This window comes from Grammomys surdaster, unplaced genomic scaffold (assembly GCF_004785775.1).
Source record: "Grammomys surdaster isolate TR1022 unplaced genomic scaffold, NIH_TR_1.0 149, whole genome shotgun sequence".
In the NCBI taxonomy this organism is placed as follows: Eukaryota; Metazoa; Chordata; class Mammalia; order Rodentia; family Muridae; genus Grammomys; species Grammomys surdaster.
This window is the reverse complement of record NW_021604607.1, coordinates 14,085,939-14,105,383: the sequence shown is the minus strand read 5'-3', so window position 1 is coordinate 14,105,383 and position 19,445 is coordinate 14,085,939. Positions and strand designations below refer to the sequence as shown.

At 45.3% G+C, this 19,445-nt stretch overlaps 1 protein-coding gene across 2 annotated transcripts; it reads right to left on the bottom strand.

Moving 5' to 3' along the window:
• Positions 1-1,128: 1,128 nt before the first annotated feature.
• LOC114619314 (cytochrome P450 1B1) lies at positions 1,129-9,696 on the bottom strand. Of its 2 annotated transcripts, none has more exons than XM_028765165.1 (3): positions 9,101-9,696; positions 7,684-8,727; positions 1,129-4,754 (listed from the first exon to the last, which is right to left on the bottom strand). In XM_028765165.1, the coding sequence occupies exons 2-3, from the start codon at positions 8,724-8,726 to the stop codon at positions 4,166-4,168; spliced, it is 1,632 nt and encodes a 543-aa protein (XP_028620998.1). In that variant the 5' UTR covers position 8,727; positions 9,101-9,696; the 3' UTR covers positions 1,129-4,165. The 2 variants fall into 2 exon arrangements, with proteins under 2 accessions (XP_028620998.1, XP_028620999.1); XM_028765166.1 differs by having other exon boundaries at positions 9,322-9,696.
• Between the last annotated feature and the right edge of the window lie 9,749 nt (positions 9,697-19,445).

Here is a 19,445-nt window from a genome sequence, read left to right as displayed (position 1 = left end):
TGGAGCTGGCATATATTTCACCAAGAGCCTCAAAAAACTAGCAGACAAGGTCAGGAAAACTTCTAACACAGACAAGCTAATCTATGTGTTTGAGGCAGAAGTACTCACAGGGTCCTTCTGTTGGAGTAATTTCTCAAATATCATCCCTCCGCCATTGAGTCCTGGGGCCTTAGATGTTCATGACAGCGTTGTTGACAATGTTTCCAACCCTGAAACCATTGTTGTTTTTAATGGCATGCTGGCCGTGCCTCGGTATTTGTGGACTTGTACACAGGATAGGACATTTTCACAGTATCATATGTGGTCGCAGGGCTACTCATCAGGGCCAGGAATGGTCTCTTCGATGCAGTCCTGGCAAAGGATCTCAAATGGCAGCCCTGTTTAACGACTGTATCATTTTAAGAAGCAGAAGGGTTTGAGATAACTGACAAAAATGATGACTAACAGGCTATCTGTTCAGAATGACGGGGTCACTAAAGGCACCGACCACACACTAGCATCTTCGTGCCTTCGCCTTTACCTCTGGGCTTGATTGGGCAGATGCCAGCTAAAACTTCCTGTCTTTTCTACTTGACATCTTTCCTCTCCTTTCCTATAGGTGACAGCAAGAATACTTTACATAGAACAAGGATATTTTTTTCAAGTCTGTTATTTTCTAAAATGATAACACAAACTAGGACAACAGGATGATTTCAGGTTTTCTATATGATTTTATAAAGTGTTTTGGATATCGAAATAAATCACCTTGTCTGAGTAAAAAAAAAAAAGAAAAGAAAAAAAAGAAACTAGAAAAAATAAAAGGGAAAACAGGCTAAAATATGAGATGATCAAATAAAATGCTTGTAATGCATGTTTTCTTTTTCTTTTTTAACAGTAAGGACTGTTTTATATATATGATATATATATCACATATATATATATATATATATCATATATATATATATATCAGTAATGCACTGATATATAGCAATGTTGAAGGCAGGTGCATACCACATAGTGGTATGAAAGCTGAATTTACACATGTAGGAGCTGATAGAGCCATATACCACAGTGTTTCAATGCAAGACATATAATAAGAGTAAAAATAAATGACCAATTAGACCCTACTTCCTGTAACACAAAAAGAAATTTCATAGAATTATGACAGTGGATTTTATTGTTTAGGTATCAATGTTTCATGATAGATGATGAAGACAGAACATTTTAAAATTTTGGTATATCCAAAGGTAGAGGCTACATGTTAGTTCATTCTGTGTGCAGAGGATCTGTGTGCACTGCGTCAGCGATATACATATTAAGAACATATATGAAAAAGTATAAAAACAGAAGAAGAAGGTAAATAGGGGGTTCTTGCTGAGTTATAATCACCTGGTAACATACACCTTTTATCATACAATTGTGCCACAGCTAAAAACACACTAATTAGTATACATGGTGATTTATCTATTTCATCAAGTACAGCCCTGGTGAGAATACGTAAGAGGGTGCTAAGATTTCACAGGTAAAGGCTAAGTTCTGGGGCGTGAACTCTTTTGATTAATCCATAAAACGCACCTGAGGCATCTATTTTTGGGTTCTTTTTTGGGGGGAGGGGAAGCAGCATTCTAACAAAGTCCAAGCTTTACAAATGAGGCACTTAATAAAAACATACTTTTGCTGCCCTGACCTGAGGTGGATACTCTGATGAACAGGGTGACCACCAAAAGAAGTTCCCTCCGTAGCAGAAATATAAGCAGGCTTTCTGACTAAACTAGTAATCTACTAGAGCTTCCAAATATGACAAGTATTACTCTTTTCTGGTTTGAATCCTCCTTCCTTTGACTAGGTTCTAAATATATTAAAAAAGGTAACCCCCTTACTTTCCTTTTTCTGAAAACATCAGATGAAAATGACTCTTACATTCACAAAACATCTGGGTCTGGTTGGCTTAATGAGTAGTCCTGATTGGTACATGAAGACTTTCACTATTATAAATTTCTCATAGTAAAGAAAGAGGCCATGGAAGCTCAAATCACTGCCCCAGCCTTACTGAGGTACATGCTTTTAAAATGCCTGAAAAAAATTAAAAATTATTGCATAGTTAATTTTTGTAGTTGAAATTAAGGCCTTTAAAATACTGACACAAGTGACCTGTGTTTCACTTTCAAGGGGACGTGATGTGAGAAATTTAAATAAGGATTACGTTAGATTTTTAATAATTCAATTTTCAACTACAAAATGGATGTGAATGGGGGAGAGAGAGGACGAGGGCCAGGGCTCCAGCCACTCTTAAGAGACACTGGAAGGTAAGGCTCGCCACTCGAAACTCCTTTTTTTCTAAACATTCATGCCTCAAATTTTATAGTTCAGGAAATTAATTTGGGGTGAATGGGGACCATTTAGACATCTCTCTTTGGCTCTTGCTTTCTCTGTCTTGCAGCTTCTGGCCTCTGCACACAAAGAGCATCACACACTCCTTCCTTTGTAATTTTGATACACAAATCCCAAGAAGTCTAATGAAACAGAGCCGACAGCAGGCTCTCTGCGTGCTGTGGGCTGCTTTTGTTCCATCTAATTGCAATGAAAACAGAGATGGGAAACCCCCATGGGCCCTGTCCCCATGTCACCACTCATCCAGCCCTTTTTAAAGGACTTTCAGTTGGTTTACATAATCCAAATACATATACTTCTCCTCCCTCAGCCTCCAGGAAGTAGCTGCTCCTAGTGTGCCATCCTAAATAAGAAAGCCAATGTTAGCCAGTTCTGCTGTCTCAAGAAGCAGTTGCTAAACAACCTCCCAAGACAATCTTCAGATTCTGACTTAACACACACACAGACCTTAAGACTCAAAAAACAACTACAACAGCAATAGTAATAATGCATAAAAAGAAACTACCAACTACCAGTTGTACTGAGTTTCCTAACACGTGGCCTCTAATATTAACACCCAGAACATTCATGGCCTGTATTTATTTATTTATTTATTTATTTTTGTATTTGGTATCTGTCCTTAGGCAAAGGTTAGGTGTGTCACCTTCTGTGGGTGGGATAATGACCATATTTTCTCTAGCTTCAACTGAAGTGAAACAATCAAGACAGATTTTAAAGTAATTTAAAATCGAAGCAAGCCACGTGTTTGGAATCTTAACATATTAATAATGGGGTCAATTCCAAGAGAAGCATCTGTGTTGTAACTACAGTTACCAGATCAGAACATGTTTTGCTGGTTTAGTTTTGAGATTTGTCCCTTGTATGAACTGTAAATAAGAAAAGATCTTTCTGTTACTTGGTACCCTGATGTCAAAACAGAGTGATTTAGTCAGGCTCATTTCCTGGATTTGGGAAAATTTCATTCAACTGATTATACTTTTTGATTTGCAGTATGACATAAGAAATATATCATTCAAGTGTTTTCCTGATTGAATAGTTAATATTCATACAATGTTTATGAATAATTATGTAAATTTTTATATGCATTGAATACTATTTGGTGACATGAGGCTTTTTTTTTTTTTTAGTTTATCAGACTTATTACTGAGACCAGTTTACTACAGTCCCAACACTGAAAACTTAAGCTAGACTGGCAAATCTTTTTCTCCTTTTTCTTGGGGAGCAACTGACTTTATGGTCCATTCTAAAGTGGGGGACACATCTACAGGCAGAAAGAAAGCCTCATCCAGGGCCACGAAGAAGTTGAAGCATTTCTCTAAGCAAACTGTCTTCTAGTAGGAGAATTTCTGGTCTTTACATTTTACACTGAAATGACTTGTCTTTGAATCTTGAGTATATCCTAAGCCTTTGCTTACTGCAGTTTCCTATGGAGCCAATTTCTGCACATAGAAGTTCCCTCTCTACCCAAAAAGGCAGAGTTACTGAAATACTTTGTTAGATAGTTGTGCATACTTGTGGATATGTGCGCATGTGTTTAATTGGAAAAAAAGAAAAAGGAAACAGATCCCCAATTCCTCGGGTTCTTTACTCTTCAATTCCAAAATACTTCCAGGAACTCCGGCACAGGCCCATGAGGAACGTGAGCTGGTAAGCATGTCTCGCCTTCAGACCACTTGATTTCCATTCACTTTTGAGAACTGAAACCAAAATGAAGCTGGGGTGGGGGGGAATCTGTATTTTTCTCCCTGGCTAATGAAATGGGTTTATTTCAAACCTTTTGCCTGCCTCCGGCCTCTCACTGGCCAGCTTCCTCAGCTTGCAGCTTTAGAACAGCACTATCAAGGAGCGCCATGGACTCTCTGAGAGACACATGGATTTTAAACGACTTGGGCTTAATGGTCAGGCCGTAACTGAAACTCATGTTTGAGGGCTCATTTTGGTTAACCTTGAAATTGCACTGATGAGCGAGGATGGAGACGAAGAGAAACAGAAGCATCTTAGACAGCTCCTCGCCAATGCACCGCCGTTTGCCCACTGAAAATATCATCACACTGCTGGCTAGTGCCTTGTTAATGAAGCCATCCTTGTCTAGGAAGCGGGCTGGATCGAAGTCCTCTGGATTAGACCACTTTGCTGGGTCATGATTCACAGACCATTGGTTAACAAAAACTACGGTATTCTTGGGGATGTAGTAGCCCAAAACAAAGGCGTTGGCGGTGGTAGCATGAGGAATGGTGACAGGCAAAAAGCTGGAGAATCGCATTGATTCATAAAGAAAAGCCATGACATATGGCAGGTTGGGCTGGTCACTCATGCAGGGCAGGCGGTCTCTCCCCACAACCTGGTCCAACTCGGCCTGCACTCGGGCCTGCACATGCGGATACCTGTTTCGATTTTAGTATGAAAGGAGGGACGGAAGGGGGGGGGGAAGAGAGAGAGAGAGAAAGAGAGAGAGAGAGAGACAAAATCAGTTCATCTTTCCCCTTGTGAGGCATCTTTCCACACTGCACTTCTATTTTAAAGTATCTAGTCTGTGATCAAATTACAATTTCTGAAAGAAAGTATAAAACAGGTTACTAATTTCTCTCACTCAGTATTACAAGTTAAACAATAATAATTGTATTTTTCTATAATAAGCCTCTTGTGGCCTAGGATTTATTTCCAATTGTGAGAAAATAAAACTCCAGTTTTTAATAGTCTAAAAATACACAAAAGTATATATTTTAGACACCCAGGAAAATATCTATCTTTTAAAACCTACAGACCTAAACAAATGGCGTTATAGCTAGATGCTCACACACACACATTTTAACATGTTCATTTTATACCAGTGTAGTTATAAAATACATTTTCAATGTTTTATAAAGAATTTTACAAAGTCAAAAGGACTCTGGACCCACAAAAGTTAAAATGCTACCCTGAAAGCAAGTTATTTTTCTTCCCTCATATCCTTAGACAATTCCTTGTTCCTGTTTTATAAAGTATTATTGGTCTCCTGATAGATAATGCTACACATTTCCTAAACTTAAAAAGCAAAGCCCCAGTTTGTCAGACGGGGTACCCACCATAGGTCTACAGTGCTGCTGCTAGGAGTAGGGACAATTCTTTTGAAACTCAAAACCTTCCTTCACAGCAAACTCTATAAAGGCAATCCCTTGGCCTCACATTTTTAAACCCGGTATTTTATGCCCAGAAGCCCATTTTCAGACAATGGCTTAACAGGGATAATGGTGCATAATCATAGGAATGCTCAAAACTTACAAATACAGCCAAGACCGTTAGTCAATGTTAGAACTCGAACCCGATTGTATCTATGCATATTGCAAGGTATTATGTCGTCATCGAAACTGCTAAAACGTGGGCTGGAGAGACGCCCCAGTGGTTAAGGGCGCCAGTTGTTCTTGCAGAGTACCTGAGACTGATTTCCAGCCCTCACATGATAGCTCACTGAAGTCTGTAACTCTAATCCCTAGGGAGACACCTTCTGGCACCAGGTACACAGACGTACACACCCAGGGGAAACATCCGGATGCACAAAAATAGATAAAAATTTAAAAGAGAATACATACTGAAATCAACGTTATAAGGTGAGGAAGTGTCCACTGCAATAGGTAGAAGGCTCAAAACGGGGGCAGGACCAGGTGAGGAAGAACTACAACCACTGAAAATAAGTATCTTAAATTGTGAAACAATGGGTGGTTTAAAAACCGCTTAACAGAACTTCCCAATATTTTCCACTGAGGGCCGAATCATAGGCATTTTGGACCTTACGGGGCAGACTGTCCCTCAACTGCTGCAGCTTGTCCTAGAGTGTGAAAGCAGACACCATGTATGGTGTACCAGCTGTGGCTGCATCAATAAAATTTATATCTAAACAGCCATTGTCATTTGCTCACTCTGGTTAGATCGCCTTTTCACAAAAAGGAAAAATAATGTCACCTTTATGTCATTGAAAATGACCCTGAAATTGTTTTATTTCTTTGGAACACATGGAGAATAACTTATACAGTTCAATAAAAAAATTATTTTTTAAAGAGTACCTGCTTATCTTGGGATGTGAAAGCCCTGCATCGCTCTCTAGGAAGACCTAACCTGATCTTGGGTTCAATGCCCGTAATGAGGATTTCTGCCTCCTCTGCCCCCTCACCCCAATAGTCCAATATATGTTTCCACGATTTGACTTTAGTATTGAAAAGTTATTTTAAATATACTTTTAAAACGTGAAAGTGGATCTAAAGAAATACGAATTATGTGAATTCCAGTAGGAAAAGGACCCAGTGTGCCAAATTCGTAGGCGAGTGCATCTTCAGCATCCTTTAGGGCAGTGGTTCTCACAACTTCCTAACGCTGACCCCCCCCCCCAACCATAACATTATTTCCGTTGCTACTTCAAAACTGTAATTTTGCTACTGTTAGAATCGTAGTGTATCTTTGTTTTCCTATGGTTTTAGGCGACAGGGGTCGAGCAACCTACTGGTTGAGAACCACTGCCTTAGGCTCTAAGAAAAGTAGTGCTTCTAGATAAAATACAGGGTGAATCTGAATTCCAGGTAAACAATAGATAATCGTCAAATTCCCATAAAGGATTCATTTGCTTAGACTACCCGAGTGCGGGAAGGAGGTGGGGTGGTGCTTAATTCTGTGCAGTCTTGCAGTGAGCGCTGTAGAGGTCTGCTCCCTGACCCAGAGATCAATCAGGACTCTCACCAGCACCGGAACTCCTCTCTAGGTGCCGAGCACACACTACAGAAGTGACTCCGCCTGCTTTTTTTTTTTTTTTTTTTTTTTTTTTTTTGTGGTGCAACCGCCTCGGGCTAAACCTTATTCTTCGGAAGCTGGAAGTAGGGCCTGAGGTGGACAGCCTCCCCAGTACCTGATACCCGGTACCCGCTGCGCGCTGAGTTTAGTTAATGTTTTATTGCGCCTCCCCTAACCTTGGAACCGGTCCAGTTTTGCTTCTATTGCTTTACGGAAGGATCAAAGCCGATCTGCCAGCACGGTAAAACTCTTGTTTGTTTGTTTGTTTGTTTGTTTGTTTGTTTGTTTTGGAGGGCTCTCCATAACTTTGTTCCCTGTCACGGGGGGAGGGGGATAAGGAATGGAGCACAACATCAGAGATGCTGGTAAGTCCTGGCAACTCTTGGAGGGAGAGCGCATCTCCGCCTGCCCAGCTGAACCCACCTTATCTTACCTGAGATCTCAGCTTCAAGGAATGGGGGGCTGGGGAGGGGGCGACGCCGGGCGAAACTTAGCTGCACTCCTTTTTTCAAAGGAGGAAAACAAGATCCGATCCATCCCTCTTGGAGGCTTTACCTGGTAAAGAGGATGAGAAGCCACAGCAACGCGGTGGAAAGGGTGTCCTGGCTGGCTCCGAAGATGTCCGTAATAGTGGCAGGCACATCCTCCAAGTCCAGCCCGGAGGGATCGTCGCCAGGGCCCCCGGACGCCTTCTTTTCGGCAGAGAGGATGAAGGCGTCCGTCATATCTCGAGGAGCAGTCCCAGGCACCAGGCTTTCGCGGTGCCTCAGGAACTTGTCCAGGACGAAGTTGCTGAAGTTGCGGTTGAGCTCCTCGAACTTGCGGAAGGTGGTGCGCACCGGGTTGGGAAAGAGCTGGAGCCAGGGCAGCACGTCCACCAGGCTGCCGGCGCCCACCGTGCGCCCGAACTCCTCATTGTGGCTGAGCAGCTCCAGGAACTCGGCATCGTCGTGGTTGTACCGACAGCCGAAGCACACAGCGCTCATGACATTGGCCACCGCCACAATGATCGGCTGCATCGGATCCAGGAAGACGCCGCCCGCGCAGCGCCGCACCAGCACTGCCACCAACTCTCGAGCCTCTGCCAGCGCGTGGCCCTCGAGGAGACCGCGGCTGCGCGGGTGGCGCGTGGAGAAGGCACGCATCGTGCTATAGGCCGCGCGTCGCTGCGCCTTCCAGCGCTCAGAGTAATGGCCGAACGCCAGACTGCGGCCACCAGACACCACACGGAAAGAGGCGAAGGGCGGCCGGTCCGCGAAGATGCCGCCCTGCTGCACCAGAGCCTGGTGGATGGCATTCTCGCCATTCAGCACTACCACGGGACAGCTGCCCAGACGGATCTGGAAAACGTCGCCATAGCGCTTTGCAAGGCGAGCGAAGTACAAGTGCGACGCCTGACCGACAGCCGCCGCGTTTCCGATCAGTGGCCAAGGAAAGGGACCTGGGGGCGAGGACCACGGTTTCCGTCGCCATTGTCGCAGCAGCCACTGGCCTAAGTGCACGGCGGCCAGGACGGAAAGGAGTAGCAGAAGAGTGGTCTGCTGGTTAGACAGCGAGCTCGGCTGCTGTGGACTGTCTGCACTAAGGCTGGTGGCCATGCTGGGGACACAAAGGCAAAACGTAAAACTCAGGTGTGCAAAGGAAAAATAAGAGTGCCCCCCAACCCCGCGTCTCTGTCACAGCGTGGGGCTACAGGTTGGGGTTGAATAGAGAGGATGCGTTGCATAGCTCAGGTAAAGGCTGACTTTCTGGGCAAGATGCTTAAAACTACATTCCCTACCCAACCCAGCCTTCAGCAGAGACATACCAGCTTCCAAATCCCCAGCTGCCTAACTGTTCCCAGAATTCCTACACAATGCCGGTGGGTGGCAGACAGAGGCAGGTTTCTTTTAAAGTACCTAATACCCCAACCCTGATCTTCAAGAACTGCTCTGAAGAGGCCTGGGGAAGGCGGCTCCGCGGACAGACTGACCTGCGATGAAGCGTGGTTTCCCGCGGTGTAGAGCACCGGGGTCTGGGAGACGCTCTGGAGCCTCTGCCCAGACTCTGCGAGGCTTCAACCTGAGAGTCCCCAGGGACCTGGAGGCCTAGACACCTGAGGCCCGCTGCTTTAGCACCCACTCTTGGCTCAGTCAAAGCCTAAACTTAGATTAGGATGAAGGACTGGAAAAAAAAAGTGTCTCAAGTCTGCACCTGGGGCTCAGCAGTCAGGGCTTTCTCACGGAGTTGGAGTTGAGGTTGAGACTGGTGGGGGTTGGGAGTTGATAAAGTGGAATTAAATCCCAACCCGCAGGCGGCTTTCAAGCTGGCGTCGCAGAGGTGTCTGCATCGCACCCCAGAGGCGACGCGCCATCCCTCTACTAGGGGGTTTTAAGGACTGGATAGAGACTGTAGGAAGCGGGGGCCTTAGGGGGTGGGGCGTGAGGGGCGGGACGCACTGCGAAAGTCCACAGATCTGCGACTTGGATCTCATGTCCGTGCTCAGGGTGACCCAGGGTGGTCCAGTGGGAAGTCCGCGCCGCGGGCTGTGACCGTCCTGGAACAATAGCTGGCAGCTTTGTTAGGAACCGCCTTGTAAAGTTTTCCTTTGGCGATAACGGCTTGTCGTCAGTCATCCCCCAGTCAAGACCCCCACGCTTTCCCCAGAACCGAGCTTGGGACAGAGTTTCCTACGCCTCTGCGCGCTGGAGCAAAGCGCTACGCCCTCCTTCTCTAGGTGACTCGAGTTTGGTTCCTTGCTCACGATCCTTAGGCACCGAGCCAGGAAAAGAAACTTGCCATTTTCAGAACAGTGCAGCTTGGTTTGCCTTGCATTTATCTTTGTCTTAAGGTTTTGCAAAGCATTTGGCCCTACAGCCGTGGCCCTTTGTGTGCACAGATCTCTTTCTACCTCTGAGATCTAGAAACCTTGAAAGTTCCCCCACCCCAAGGCGTGCACCCGTCCTTCTGCACACAAAGCTCTCAGAAGGCTAGGCTTCCCGCGTTGAAACGACCGGGACTCCGCCACCTGCTGGACACGCGTGTCAGCTCAGGTCGCCCCAGGCAGTGATCCAAGCTTGGGCGCTGGAGGCAGTCCTGGAGCGCCAGACCCGAGACGGGGGCGGTGAGTGGGAGGAGGAGGCAACTCTGAAAGCCAGCAAACGGTTGGGTTGAAAAGTTTCTGCTGTCGCCTCCCCCTTGCGTGCGGAGCTGTGCCTTGCGTGCGCCGCTTCTGGGAAGTCGGCTCCAGTCATCTCCCTAGGCGCTGCTCGCGGCCGCCCCTCCCGCGCTTCTCACGACACCTGACACGCCGAGGCGGCGGCCAAGGGCGGGGTGCCTGCCGCCGCCACCCTCGGCGGCGCACGCACAGCTGCTCCCGCGGGGCCTGCCCGAAGGATGCTCTGTCGCAGCCAACTTGTCGACCCCCACTCACTCAGCCTGTTTCTCAAACTAGCCAAGGGAGAAGCTTTCTTCAAAGAGAAAGCCAGAGTCTTCAAATGGCCTGGGAAGCAACTGTTCTTGTTTATACTGGTCAAAGCATATCGGCTTTCAAAACACCTGAGAGAACAAGGTTTCTGCTAGGCTCTAGAAAAGACAACCTAAGAGATAGAATGCTTCTAATTAACCAAGGAAGAATTGTAGCTCCAGGCCATTGGTGTGATCTCCGGATAACCCACCTCCAACACTGTGTTATTGTCTCATTTACAAATAAAGAGATTCAGAGCGATTATGGGACTACTATGCGAATCACAATGTTCTCTTAGAGGTGGAGACAAGATTTGAACTCACAAAGTCCCACTCCAAATCCCTCATACAGGTTTATATAGAGTAAAAGCACCCTTAAGAGGCCCAACGATGTCTTTCTTGCTAAACAAAACAAACAAACAAACAAACAAAAACAAAACAAAATTTGCATGGGGGCAAATTTTGCTCAGAGAGGCTCAACAGCTAACAGCGCTTGCTAACAACCCTGACCACCTGAGCTAGATGCCACAGGGTACAAGGGGCACAGTAATCCTCTGACCTCCATGTCTGTGCCAAAGCACACACACTCACCCGCGTGCACATAAGTGTAATACGTTTTGAATCAGCTGGAAGGATTTGTTGCTTTTTTGTTTTCATGACTGAGGATTATAAGACTCACAAAGAAACAATATGCTCACCTCTTTGCCCTTGAATTGGCCAGGAGTGAGGCCAGTGGAAATCGCCCCACAGCGGACATTAAAATAACTGATGACATTATAAAGAAACGTAATGAAGGTGTCTGAAAGAGAGTCTAACATCTTTCAATAAAATGGCTGGCCTGCTAAGAAAATGCCTTTTTGTAAGTCTTTTCAGTAACTTTTTCGGTGTTTTCTCAATGAGATTTTATATACACCATGGTCTGGTACTCAGACCTGTGATGCCGTGGGGCAAGTGTGTCTCAGTTTACTAATAACCATTGGTTTCTCAGAGCTCCACTGGTCCAACATGCCTGTCTTGGTTTGTTTTTCTCATGTTCTAATGAAATGCTGGAGACTGATCCATTTAGCAAGGGGACAATGAGTTTCTGTGGGATCATAGTTCAAGAGGCAGGAAAGTCCTCCAAGAACATGATGCCAACTCCTGGGAGGAGAGAGAGGGGATGGGGCAGCCATAGCCATTAGAGCAGAACATACTCGGGAGAACCATTAATACATTACATTCTTTGCTTCCAGTATCTAGAAGCTCCCTCTAGGTACCACCACTACCCAGAGAAGTTAAATTGGCAACACATGCACTTTGGGGAGACACATGCAAACCATAAGAAGCTCTTCCAAAGAAAGCTTGTGGCAACCTTTTAGCATTCAGCTTTAGCAGGGCCCTGTCTAGTGATTTGGAACCACCACCTGTACTAGTCTCCCACCTGGTTACATCCTGAGCCTCTCAGCATCCCTGCCAGGATTAGAGAAGGTAGGTAGAAGCTATCTGCAAACCGAGTCAACTGCCATCTTAATGTGTAAAACAAGATGTAAAGCAAGGCTAAGGCCTCATGTCTAACAAATGCTACGTAGCTTTTAGATCATCATGTGCATGGCTGCCTGCCACAACAAATGGTGTCCTTGGCTGCAGCTCCTGCTCTGGGACATGCCTCAAAAAGTAGAGGAACCAGTAGGACAGATGGTGTCAGGGAGATAGGCTCTTATCAAAGATGACAAACGAATGTGCCTGGACACCTGGGCTTTTATGCTACAGGTGCCACTGAAGGGCATAGTCCTCAATAAAAACTTCATATAAACTGGGTGGTGAGAGTGGGGTGGGGGGTGGGAATAAAGGGGTGGGGGTGGGGGGTGGGGGGTTGTGACAGCAACAACAGCAACATCACACACTGGTAATCCCAACACTCAGGAAGCAGAGGCAGGGGGTCCTCTGTGAGTCTGGTCTACAGAACAAGTTCTAGGACACAGAGGGCTGCACAAAGAAAGTCTGTCAGGGGGATGGGTGAGTGAGGGAGAGGGTTGAGAGGAGACGACTTCAGATAAATCACAAGCACTGGTATGTATTTCTGATCTGTGTAAACATGGGGTTCTGTTTTCTCTTGACCAAGCATCCAAGTTGAGGCTTTGGGATAACGTCATAATTTCTCAACCAACTTGTGGGTCTCAGCCTAGAAATCTCTTCTCAGTCAACAATACAGAAGGGGACATTTCATCCTCCCAGGATCTCAAACTTGAATCATCCTTTCTTTCTGTCTTTCTTCCTGTCTTTCTTTTTTCTTTCCTGAAAATAACTTCCAAAAAGACCAGTTAAGCTGGGGAGTGGTTTAAAGTGGGGGTCAAAATGCCTCATAGCGTGCCGACTCCAGGACACAGTTTCAGCTACACAGAGAAGAAAGCACCCACTCTGCTCCAGTGGCAAAGGCTAGCTGTGACACCCCACGGCATGAGATGACCCAGGCAGTGTGTCTTGGCCTCATCTCTGTTTCCACAGCTCTTCGTTCTTCTAAGTCTTTCAGGGATGCAGAAGGTAGCCACAGGCAGCCTTTTATGGAAGGCCCTGAGAGAAAACATCTCTTTCAAGGTCCTAGAAGGACTCTGATGGCCACAATGGCATTGGGTTTTACACTGTAATTAAGGGCTTGTTTTATTATTAGAAGAAGAAAAATAGGTAAAAATATCAGGAAGCCAAGGAGCCTCCACAATCCACTCCATGCTTCCTGAGCATCACTGTCATTGGGTTAAATAATATGAATCCATTGTTACTATGATGTTATTATCATCATTACCAGTCAGCAATAGATGTATCGTCTCTAGAGCCAATACCCAAGACAGCTCTGCCCTTTAACCTCCAGGTGGACCTTATAGGTAAGCAGTGTGACCCTCCAATCCATTCCAAACATACAAGCATGCTCACAGAAAGGAGCATGAGGAAAAAGAAATGCTCATTTCTAAACAACCCTGACATTGGGAACATAGTGATCAAGCAGTTGTTATGCAGGGGGATCAGAACTATAGAGACACAGGAAGTTTCCAAGGTGAGGCACCAGGGCATCAGACAGTGTATACTATATGCTAGAACTTGAGAAGGTTCATTAAGAACCCAATATCCCAACTGTATGGTTTCTCCTTCCTGGAAGACAGCAAAGAGAACCATTAAACTGAAAGAGGCATTCCATCTGACCTCAGGACCCATTGTTTGCTCATTTCTGTGGTAAGCTAACAGGAGGGAAGCAGCCACCTGTAATAGTGCCTTAAACTGTATGCCACATCCAGAGTTCAGAGATGTTGAAAACATAAAGTTTAAAGCATGTTTTGGAATGTCAAAACACTGTTCATGCTAGCTAGCGAGGAGGTGGGGGGAGTGGTGTCTCCATCCTTGTCGGTCAGACTCCTTGTCGGTCAGACTTCGGCACTGCCATGATAGCAGAGCAGCTGAAGGGAGAGCTTGCTTTCGCTCACAGTTTCAGAGGGCCCAGTCAGTGGTCACGTGGCTCTGTGTTACTGTAGAGTGATGGCATACCAGGCAGTGGGAGCATGTGGTAAGGACTATTTACTTTACAACAGATAAGGAAAGTAAAGGGGATGAGGCCTTGGGACTAGGTCAGACTTTCAAAGGTACACCCTGTACACCCCAGTGACCTAGTTTTGCAGTGAAGCCTTACTTCATGAGGTTCCCACCACTCCACAGAATAGAGCCACTGGCTGGGGACCAAACCCTTATTATATGAGCCTGTGGGGGATATTTCATGAGAAGCCGATAACATCCTTTTCTAGCCCCCCAAATACCATGACCTGTTAGTGTAAAATGTATCTGGTCCCTTTCCAAAGGTTCCCCAGATCTTAAGAGCCCCATATTGTTCAAATTTTCAAGTCCAAGGTCTCATTTGAGCAAACTCTTGTAATTGAGTCCCTGTAAAAATAATAAAAAAAAAAAAAAGCAAGCACATAGTCCCAACACACAATGGCACAGAATAAGCATTTTATTTCAAAACAAAAAGGGAGGGACAGTTTCTATTCCTGACCTCTTGACAAGGTCAATGTGCCTGAGTCTTATTGCTTGGCATCCTCTGATTGCTTTTGAAAGTAGGACTCTAATCCATGCACACTACCCCGACCTTGTCCTCAGTCTCTGGATTGCATCACCCGATCAAGGACCCGAGCCTTTGTAGACGCAGCAGATAATGCATCGATCATGCAGCTGCCTTTGCCAGTAGCCCCGACTCTGTCCAGCTTCCTTCTTTTCTCCTGGTTTCCTTTCTTTAGGCCCTTTCCCCTCATTCTTCCCTTCTTGTTTTCCTTCCCCTACATCCATTTCCAGCTCCCACTGCTCCTACCCTCTGAGACTGCCTTTCCCAGTCTGTACTCCCTCCCATCTGTCTCTCTGTCACTCTCTCTCCTTCCCTCCCTACCCTCTCTTTTCCCTCCTTCCTTTCTTCCTTCCTTCCCTACCTTCTTCCTTCCTTCCCTACCTTCTTCCTTCCCTTCCTTCCTTTCTCCCCCCCCCATCAGAAGGATGGAAACCAGGCCACGCAAGTGTTCTTCACTGAGCTGCATCCCAGTCTTTCTCTGTCCCCCTTACCCTACCATACACACCCACCCACTCCTTCCCCACTACACATCCACCCACATCTTCCCCACTTTGAGACCCTTTCTCTCACAGAAGATTAAGAAGTAGACACAGAGGGGACAGAGATGTAAGAACAAGGGAAATTAAAAGAGGACACAGACAGATCCTGACCAATACATATGCAGATGCTCCCAGGCAACCATCAGACTGAGCACAGGGACCCCAATGGAGGAGTTAGGGGAAGGACTGAAGGAGCTGAAGGGGCCTTATCTGGCATCAATGGGAGGGGAGGCCCTTGGTCCTGTGAAGGCTTAATGCCCCAGTGTAGAGGAATGCTAGGGTGGTGAGGCAGGAGTGGGTGGGTGGGAGAGCACCCTCATAGAAGCAGGGTAAGGGGGGATGGGATAGAGGGTTTGCAGAGGGGAAACCTGGAACGGGCATAACATTTGACGAGTAAATAAATAAAACATCCAATTTAAAACAAAAATAAAAAGGGAAAAAAAAGAGGGCACAGAACACCAAGTACTGGGGCTGAAAATTAAACTCTGTCATTTCATCTAGTGTTTCAGCCAATGTGTGAGAACAACAGGCTGAAGCAGTGACTGCTCAGGAAGGGAAAGAGTGGTCCCCTGTCTCTGCTTGACTTTGCACTTCTGTCCTTTGGGGTCTGCCACACACTGATCCAGTTCTGAAATGTGCCAAACACCGGGGGGTGGGGGGAGTAAAAGCCTTGTTCTTCTGATCCTTTGACCTCGCATGAAAATCTTTAGACAAAGGATATTGATTTTCCTTTTCCTTTTCTGAAGAAGGTTCTAGCTCTCTCTCTCTCTCTCTCTCTCTCTCTCTCTCTCTCTCTCTCTCTCTCTCTCTCTCTCTCTGTGTGTGTGTGTGTGTGTGTGTGTGTGTGTGTACAATTGAACTTCCCACTCCAAGAAAACCCACAGAAGGTGCACGTGGGTCTCCTAGCCAGCATCTTCATATCTAACCAGGCAAGGCAAGAGCAGGGCCAGGCTTCAGGGCTGGGCTTTTACTTCTATTCCACTGATCCTTCATTTTCCATATTATATCTGTCTTTTTCTTCCAAGTTTTCTTCTCTTTCCACAATGACATAAAAATTCAAGTTTCGGGAGGGAGGGGAGAGCTGTATTCATGCCTGAGTTTTGAAAAAGATAATTGCTAGTTAAATAACATAAGTGGCTGCTTTTCCTCCATAATCCCGAAAGGAACATAAGAGTTCAATAATTACAAGGTAGCGTTTTTTGCCTTGACCTCAACAGACTTCACCCCTTCTGCTATTAAAGAAGCCAGGTCTCATTTATGGCTTCTTCTTCTGCTAGGTTTCTTTGGTTAGCAAGCTCTGGAGACTAGGAAGCTCTTTGCAATAGCAAGGAAGTGCCAGAATGAACTTTGCTATCTTACGATAAGCCTTGAGCTACTTTTTGAAGTCTATCCTGCTGAACCTACTTCTCAAGTAGCATGCCTGAGGACAGCCATCTTGTTGCCTCTGAGCCATTTCCCAGTCACTGAAATAATGTCTTGGTCCCTTGGTCATCATTTGAATAACCTGCTTTCAAGCACTGTACCCAGTGTCTGTGCCCCTGGACAGTGTGAGTTTTCAAAATCCCTGTCTAAGGATGTGCCTGGAACTGAGCACAGCCAGGATAGATATGACCACGTTCTATTACACATGGTGTTTCTTTTCTTTCTGACATCTGCCTTCCAGTTAAAATATTTACAGTCGGCTAAGAGTGTGACCGAGGAGCTCCCTCACCTTGTGAAACTGGGACAGAAAGCTAGCTCAGACTTGAATTGTCCAGGTTTTCAATTGATACTTTTATTTTTAATGTAAACTTTACATTTATTCCTCCCCAATGCATCTTACAGCTTGAGGGTAATTTTCTAGCCTCTAGAGACCATGCGGATACTTTTGGGGTTTAGAGTTTTTGTTTGTTTGTTTAGTTTGGTTTGTTTTTTAAACATTTACTTATTTACTTTTTTTTTTTTTTAGAATTTCACACATGGGTACAATGTATTTTTTATCATCTACAACCTCCAATTTCATCTAAGCTTCCCAGATTCTCCTACATCTCCTTCCCAACTTCCTCTCTCTCTCTCTCTCTCTCTCTCTCTCTCTCTCTCTCTCTCTCTCTCTCTCTCTCTCTCTCTCTGTGTGTGTGTGTGTGTGTGTGTTTATCTCTGTCTATTTCTGTCTCTCTCCTCTCTTAAATAACCCACTGAGTCTAACTAGTGCTGCCTGTGTGTGTGTGTGGTATAGGACCATCCACAGAAGCATGGGAGCCTATTAGGGGTCACTCCCCTGAAGAAAATTGACTGTTCATCTTAAAGCAGCCATCAGCTGGGGCTTGGGCATCATGAGTCCCCACCCACATCCATGCTGGACTGTTAAGTGGCTTCATCTTGTGTAGGTCTTGTACAGGCAGTCACAGCTGCTGTAACTTCATAAGCACAAGAGCTCTCATTGTGTCCTGAAGACATTGTTTTACAGAAGGCCTCCCAGACCTCTGGTTCTTACAGCCTTCCCCCTCCTCTTCTCTGGTGTTCCCAGATCTTGAAGGTGGTGATGGTGTGTGTGTGGGGGGGTATGATATAGACATTTAGGACTGGACAAAGACACTTCTCTGCACCTTGATCAGTTATGAGAGTCTGCATTAACTATTACCCACTGCAAAAGGAAGCCTCCCAGGTTAGGGCTGGGAGGCCATACAGAACCATGGTTACTAAGACAGTATTTAGAAGGAAGTTTGAGACTATGTCCACTTAGAAAAACCATCTTTATACGTTCACCAACCATCAAGGGCAGAGACTAGGACAGGACGGTAAAACCGTATCAAGAGGATGTCTTTGTCCAGGTGACTGCGGCTCTCTCTTGATTTCTTCAAGACAAAGCTCTTTGGGCCATGGTTTGTACTGTACACTACACTTAGAGCATTCTACAATCATAACATTATTCACATTTTATTACTTTTTGTTTTGATCAGACATACATTAAAGGTTTTGTTTATGTATTCATACATGTGTGTCAAAAGAGGGCATTGGATCACCTGGAACTGGAGCTACAGGTGGTTTTGAGCCATCAGTCCAACCCCAGCAGTGATGCAAGCATAGGACATAAATAGATTCTTGCTCAAGAGTCAACCGATAGCTAATACACAAGGAAAATGGAAGGATGCATATTCCAATCCCTTCCCAGACCCCAGATGCAGAAACCCTGGACCTTCTACTTATATACAAATTTTTTATATGAATGAATTTTTTCAAATTATTTCTATTTGGTGACCTTTTGCAGGCAAAGACTGTTGGCCTCAATGGAAGGTATAGATCTGCTTCTTTTAGACTATTCTGGGGTATGGCTCTAACATAATTTATTTAGCTGTAAGTAATGACTTCAGTGGCCATTTGTGCTGGTCTCCATTCTACTGACTCCACTATGGGGACTTTGCTTTTTCTTCTACTCCTGCAGGAATCTGCAAGCATTGATGCTTACCCAGACATATAGGATGGCCTCACCCCATTGTCATTTGAAAAGGAGTGCCAGCTTGCATGCCCGAGAACCTTGATTTTTGTACCAGGTTGCGTGTGCCCAGAACACTGTTACTTTAACTTAGCTTTGGAAACATGAAGCACAAAGTTAAAAAATATCATCTATCTTTCAAAGCAGCCTTTATTTTCAAGGTTATGTGTGCTTGTGTTCAGAACATCGTTTCTTCCTGACAAATGAGGGAAACTCCAGTTTAAAGATAGGGAGACATTAGAAGTGGGGAATTCCAAGTCTCAATGTCCCGAAGGGAGGCTTCAGAGTCTGGGGAGGGAAATAGCAGCACCCCATACCCAGATGCCCTCTGAAGTGATGACAGTTCTTCACAGGACGCCCCAAGCTCAGGCCAAGATGCCTTCCAAAGCCATCTAACCCTTTACAGTAAAGCCCATGTGTCCTGCACACCAGTCACCAGGAGCTTGGCACTCATGGGCACGAGGCTGGAGGCTCTTATTTATATAAATAGTAACTTAGGCCTGTTATATACTTCTGAGCCTTCTAAGCTTCCTCCATTTTCAAAAACACAATATTCCAGCCATGATTATTGATCATGAGGAGTAAATGAGAAAATAAATTAGTATAGTACATGGCAAAGTGAACCCTCAATAAAAATTAACCAGTAGTGGTGGTAATATCAGTATTATGTCTTCTCTTGTCAAGTCTTTACTTCTGATCTGCAAACCATGGTCTTGAAGGAGTGCTTGGGCCTTCATCACAGAAATAAGTACCTAGTCTGTCAGCTCAGTGTGAGGGCTAC

Excerpts from the sequence above, each read along its gene's own strand:
- LOC114619314 (XM_028765165.1), bottom strand. The coding sequence starts at position 8,726 with ATGGCCACCAGCCTTAGTGCAGACAGTCCACAGCAGCCGAGCTCGCTG. Across the intron at positions 4,755-7,683 it reads CTTCTCATCCTCTTTACCAG|GTATCCGCATGTGCAGGCCC; the intron begins GTAAAGCCTCCA and ends AAATCGAAACAG.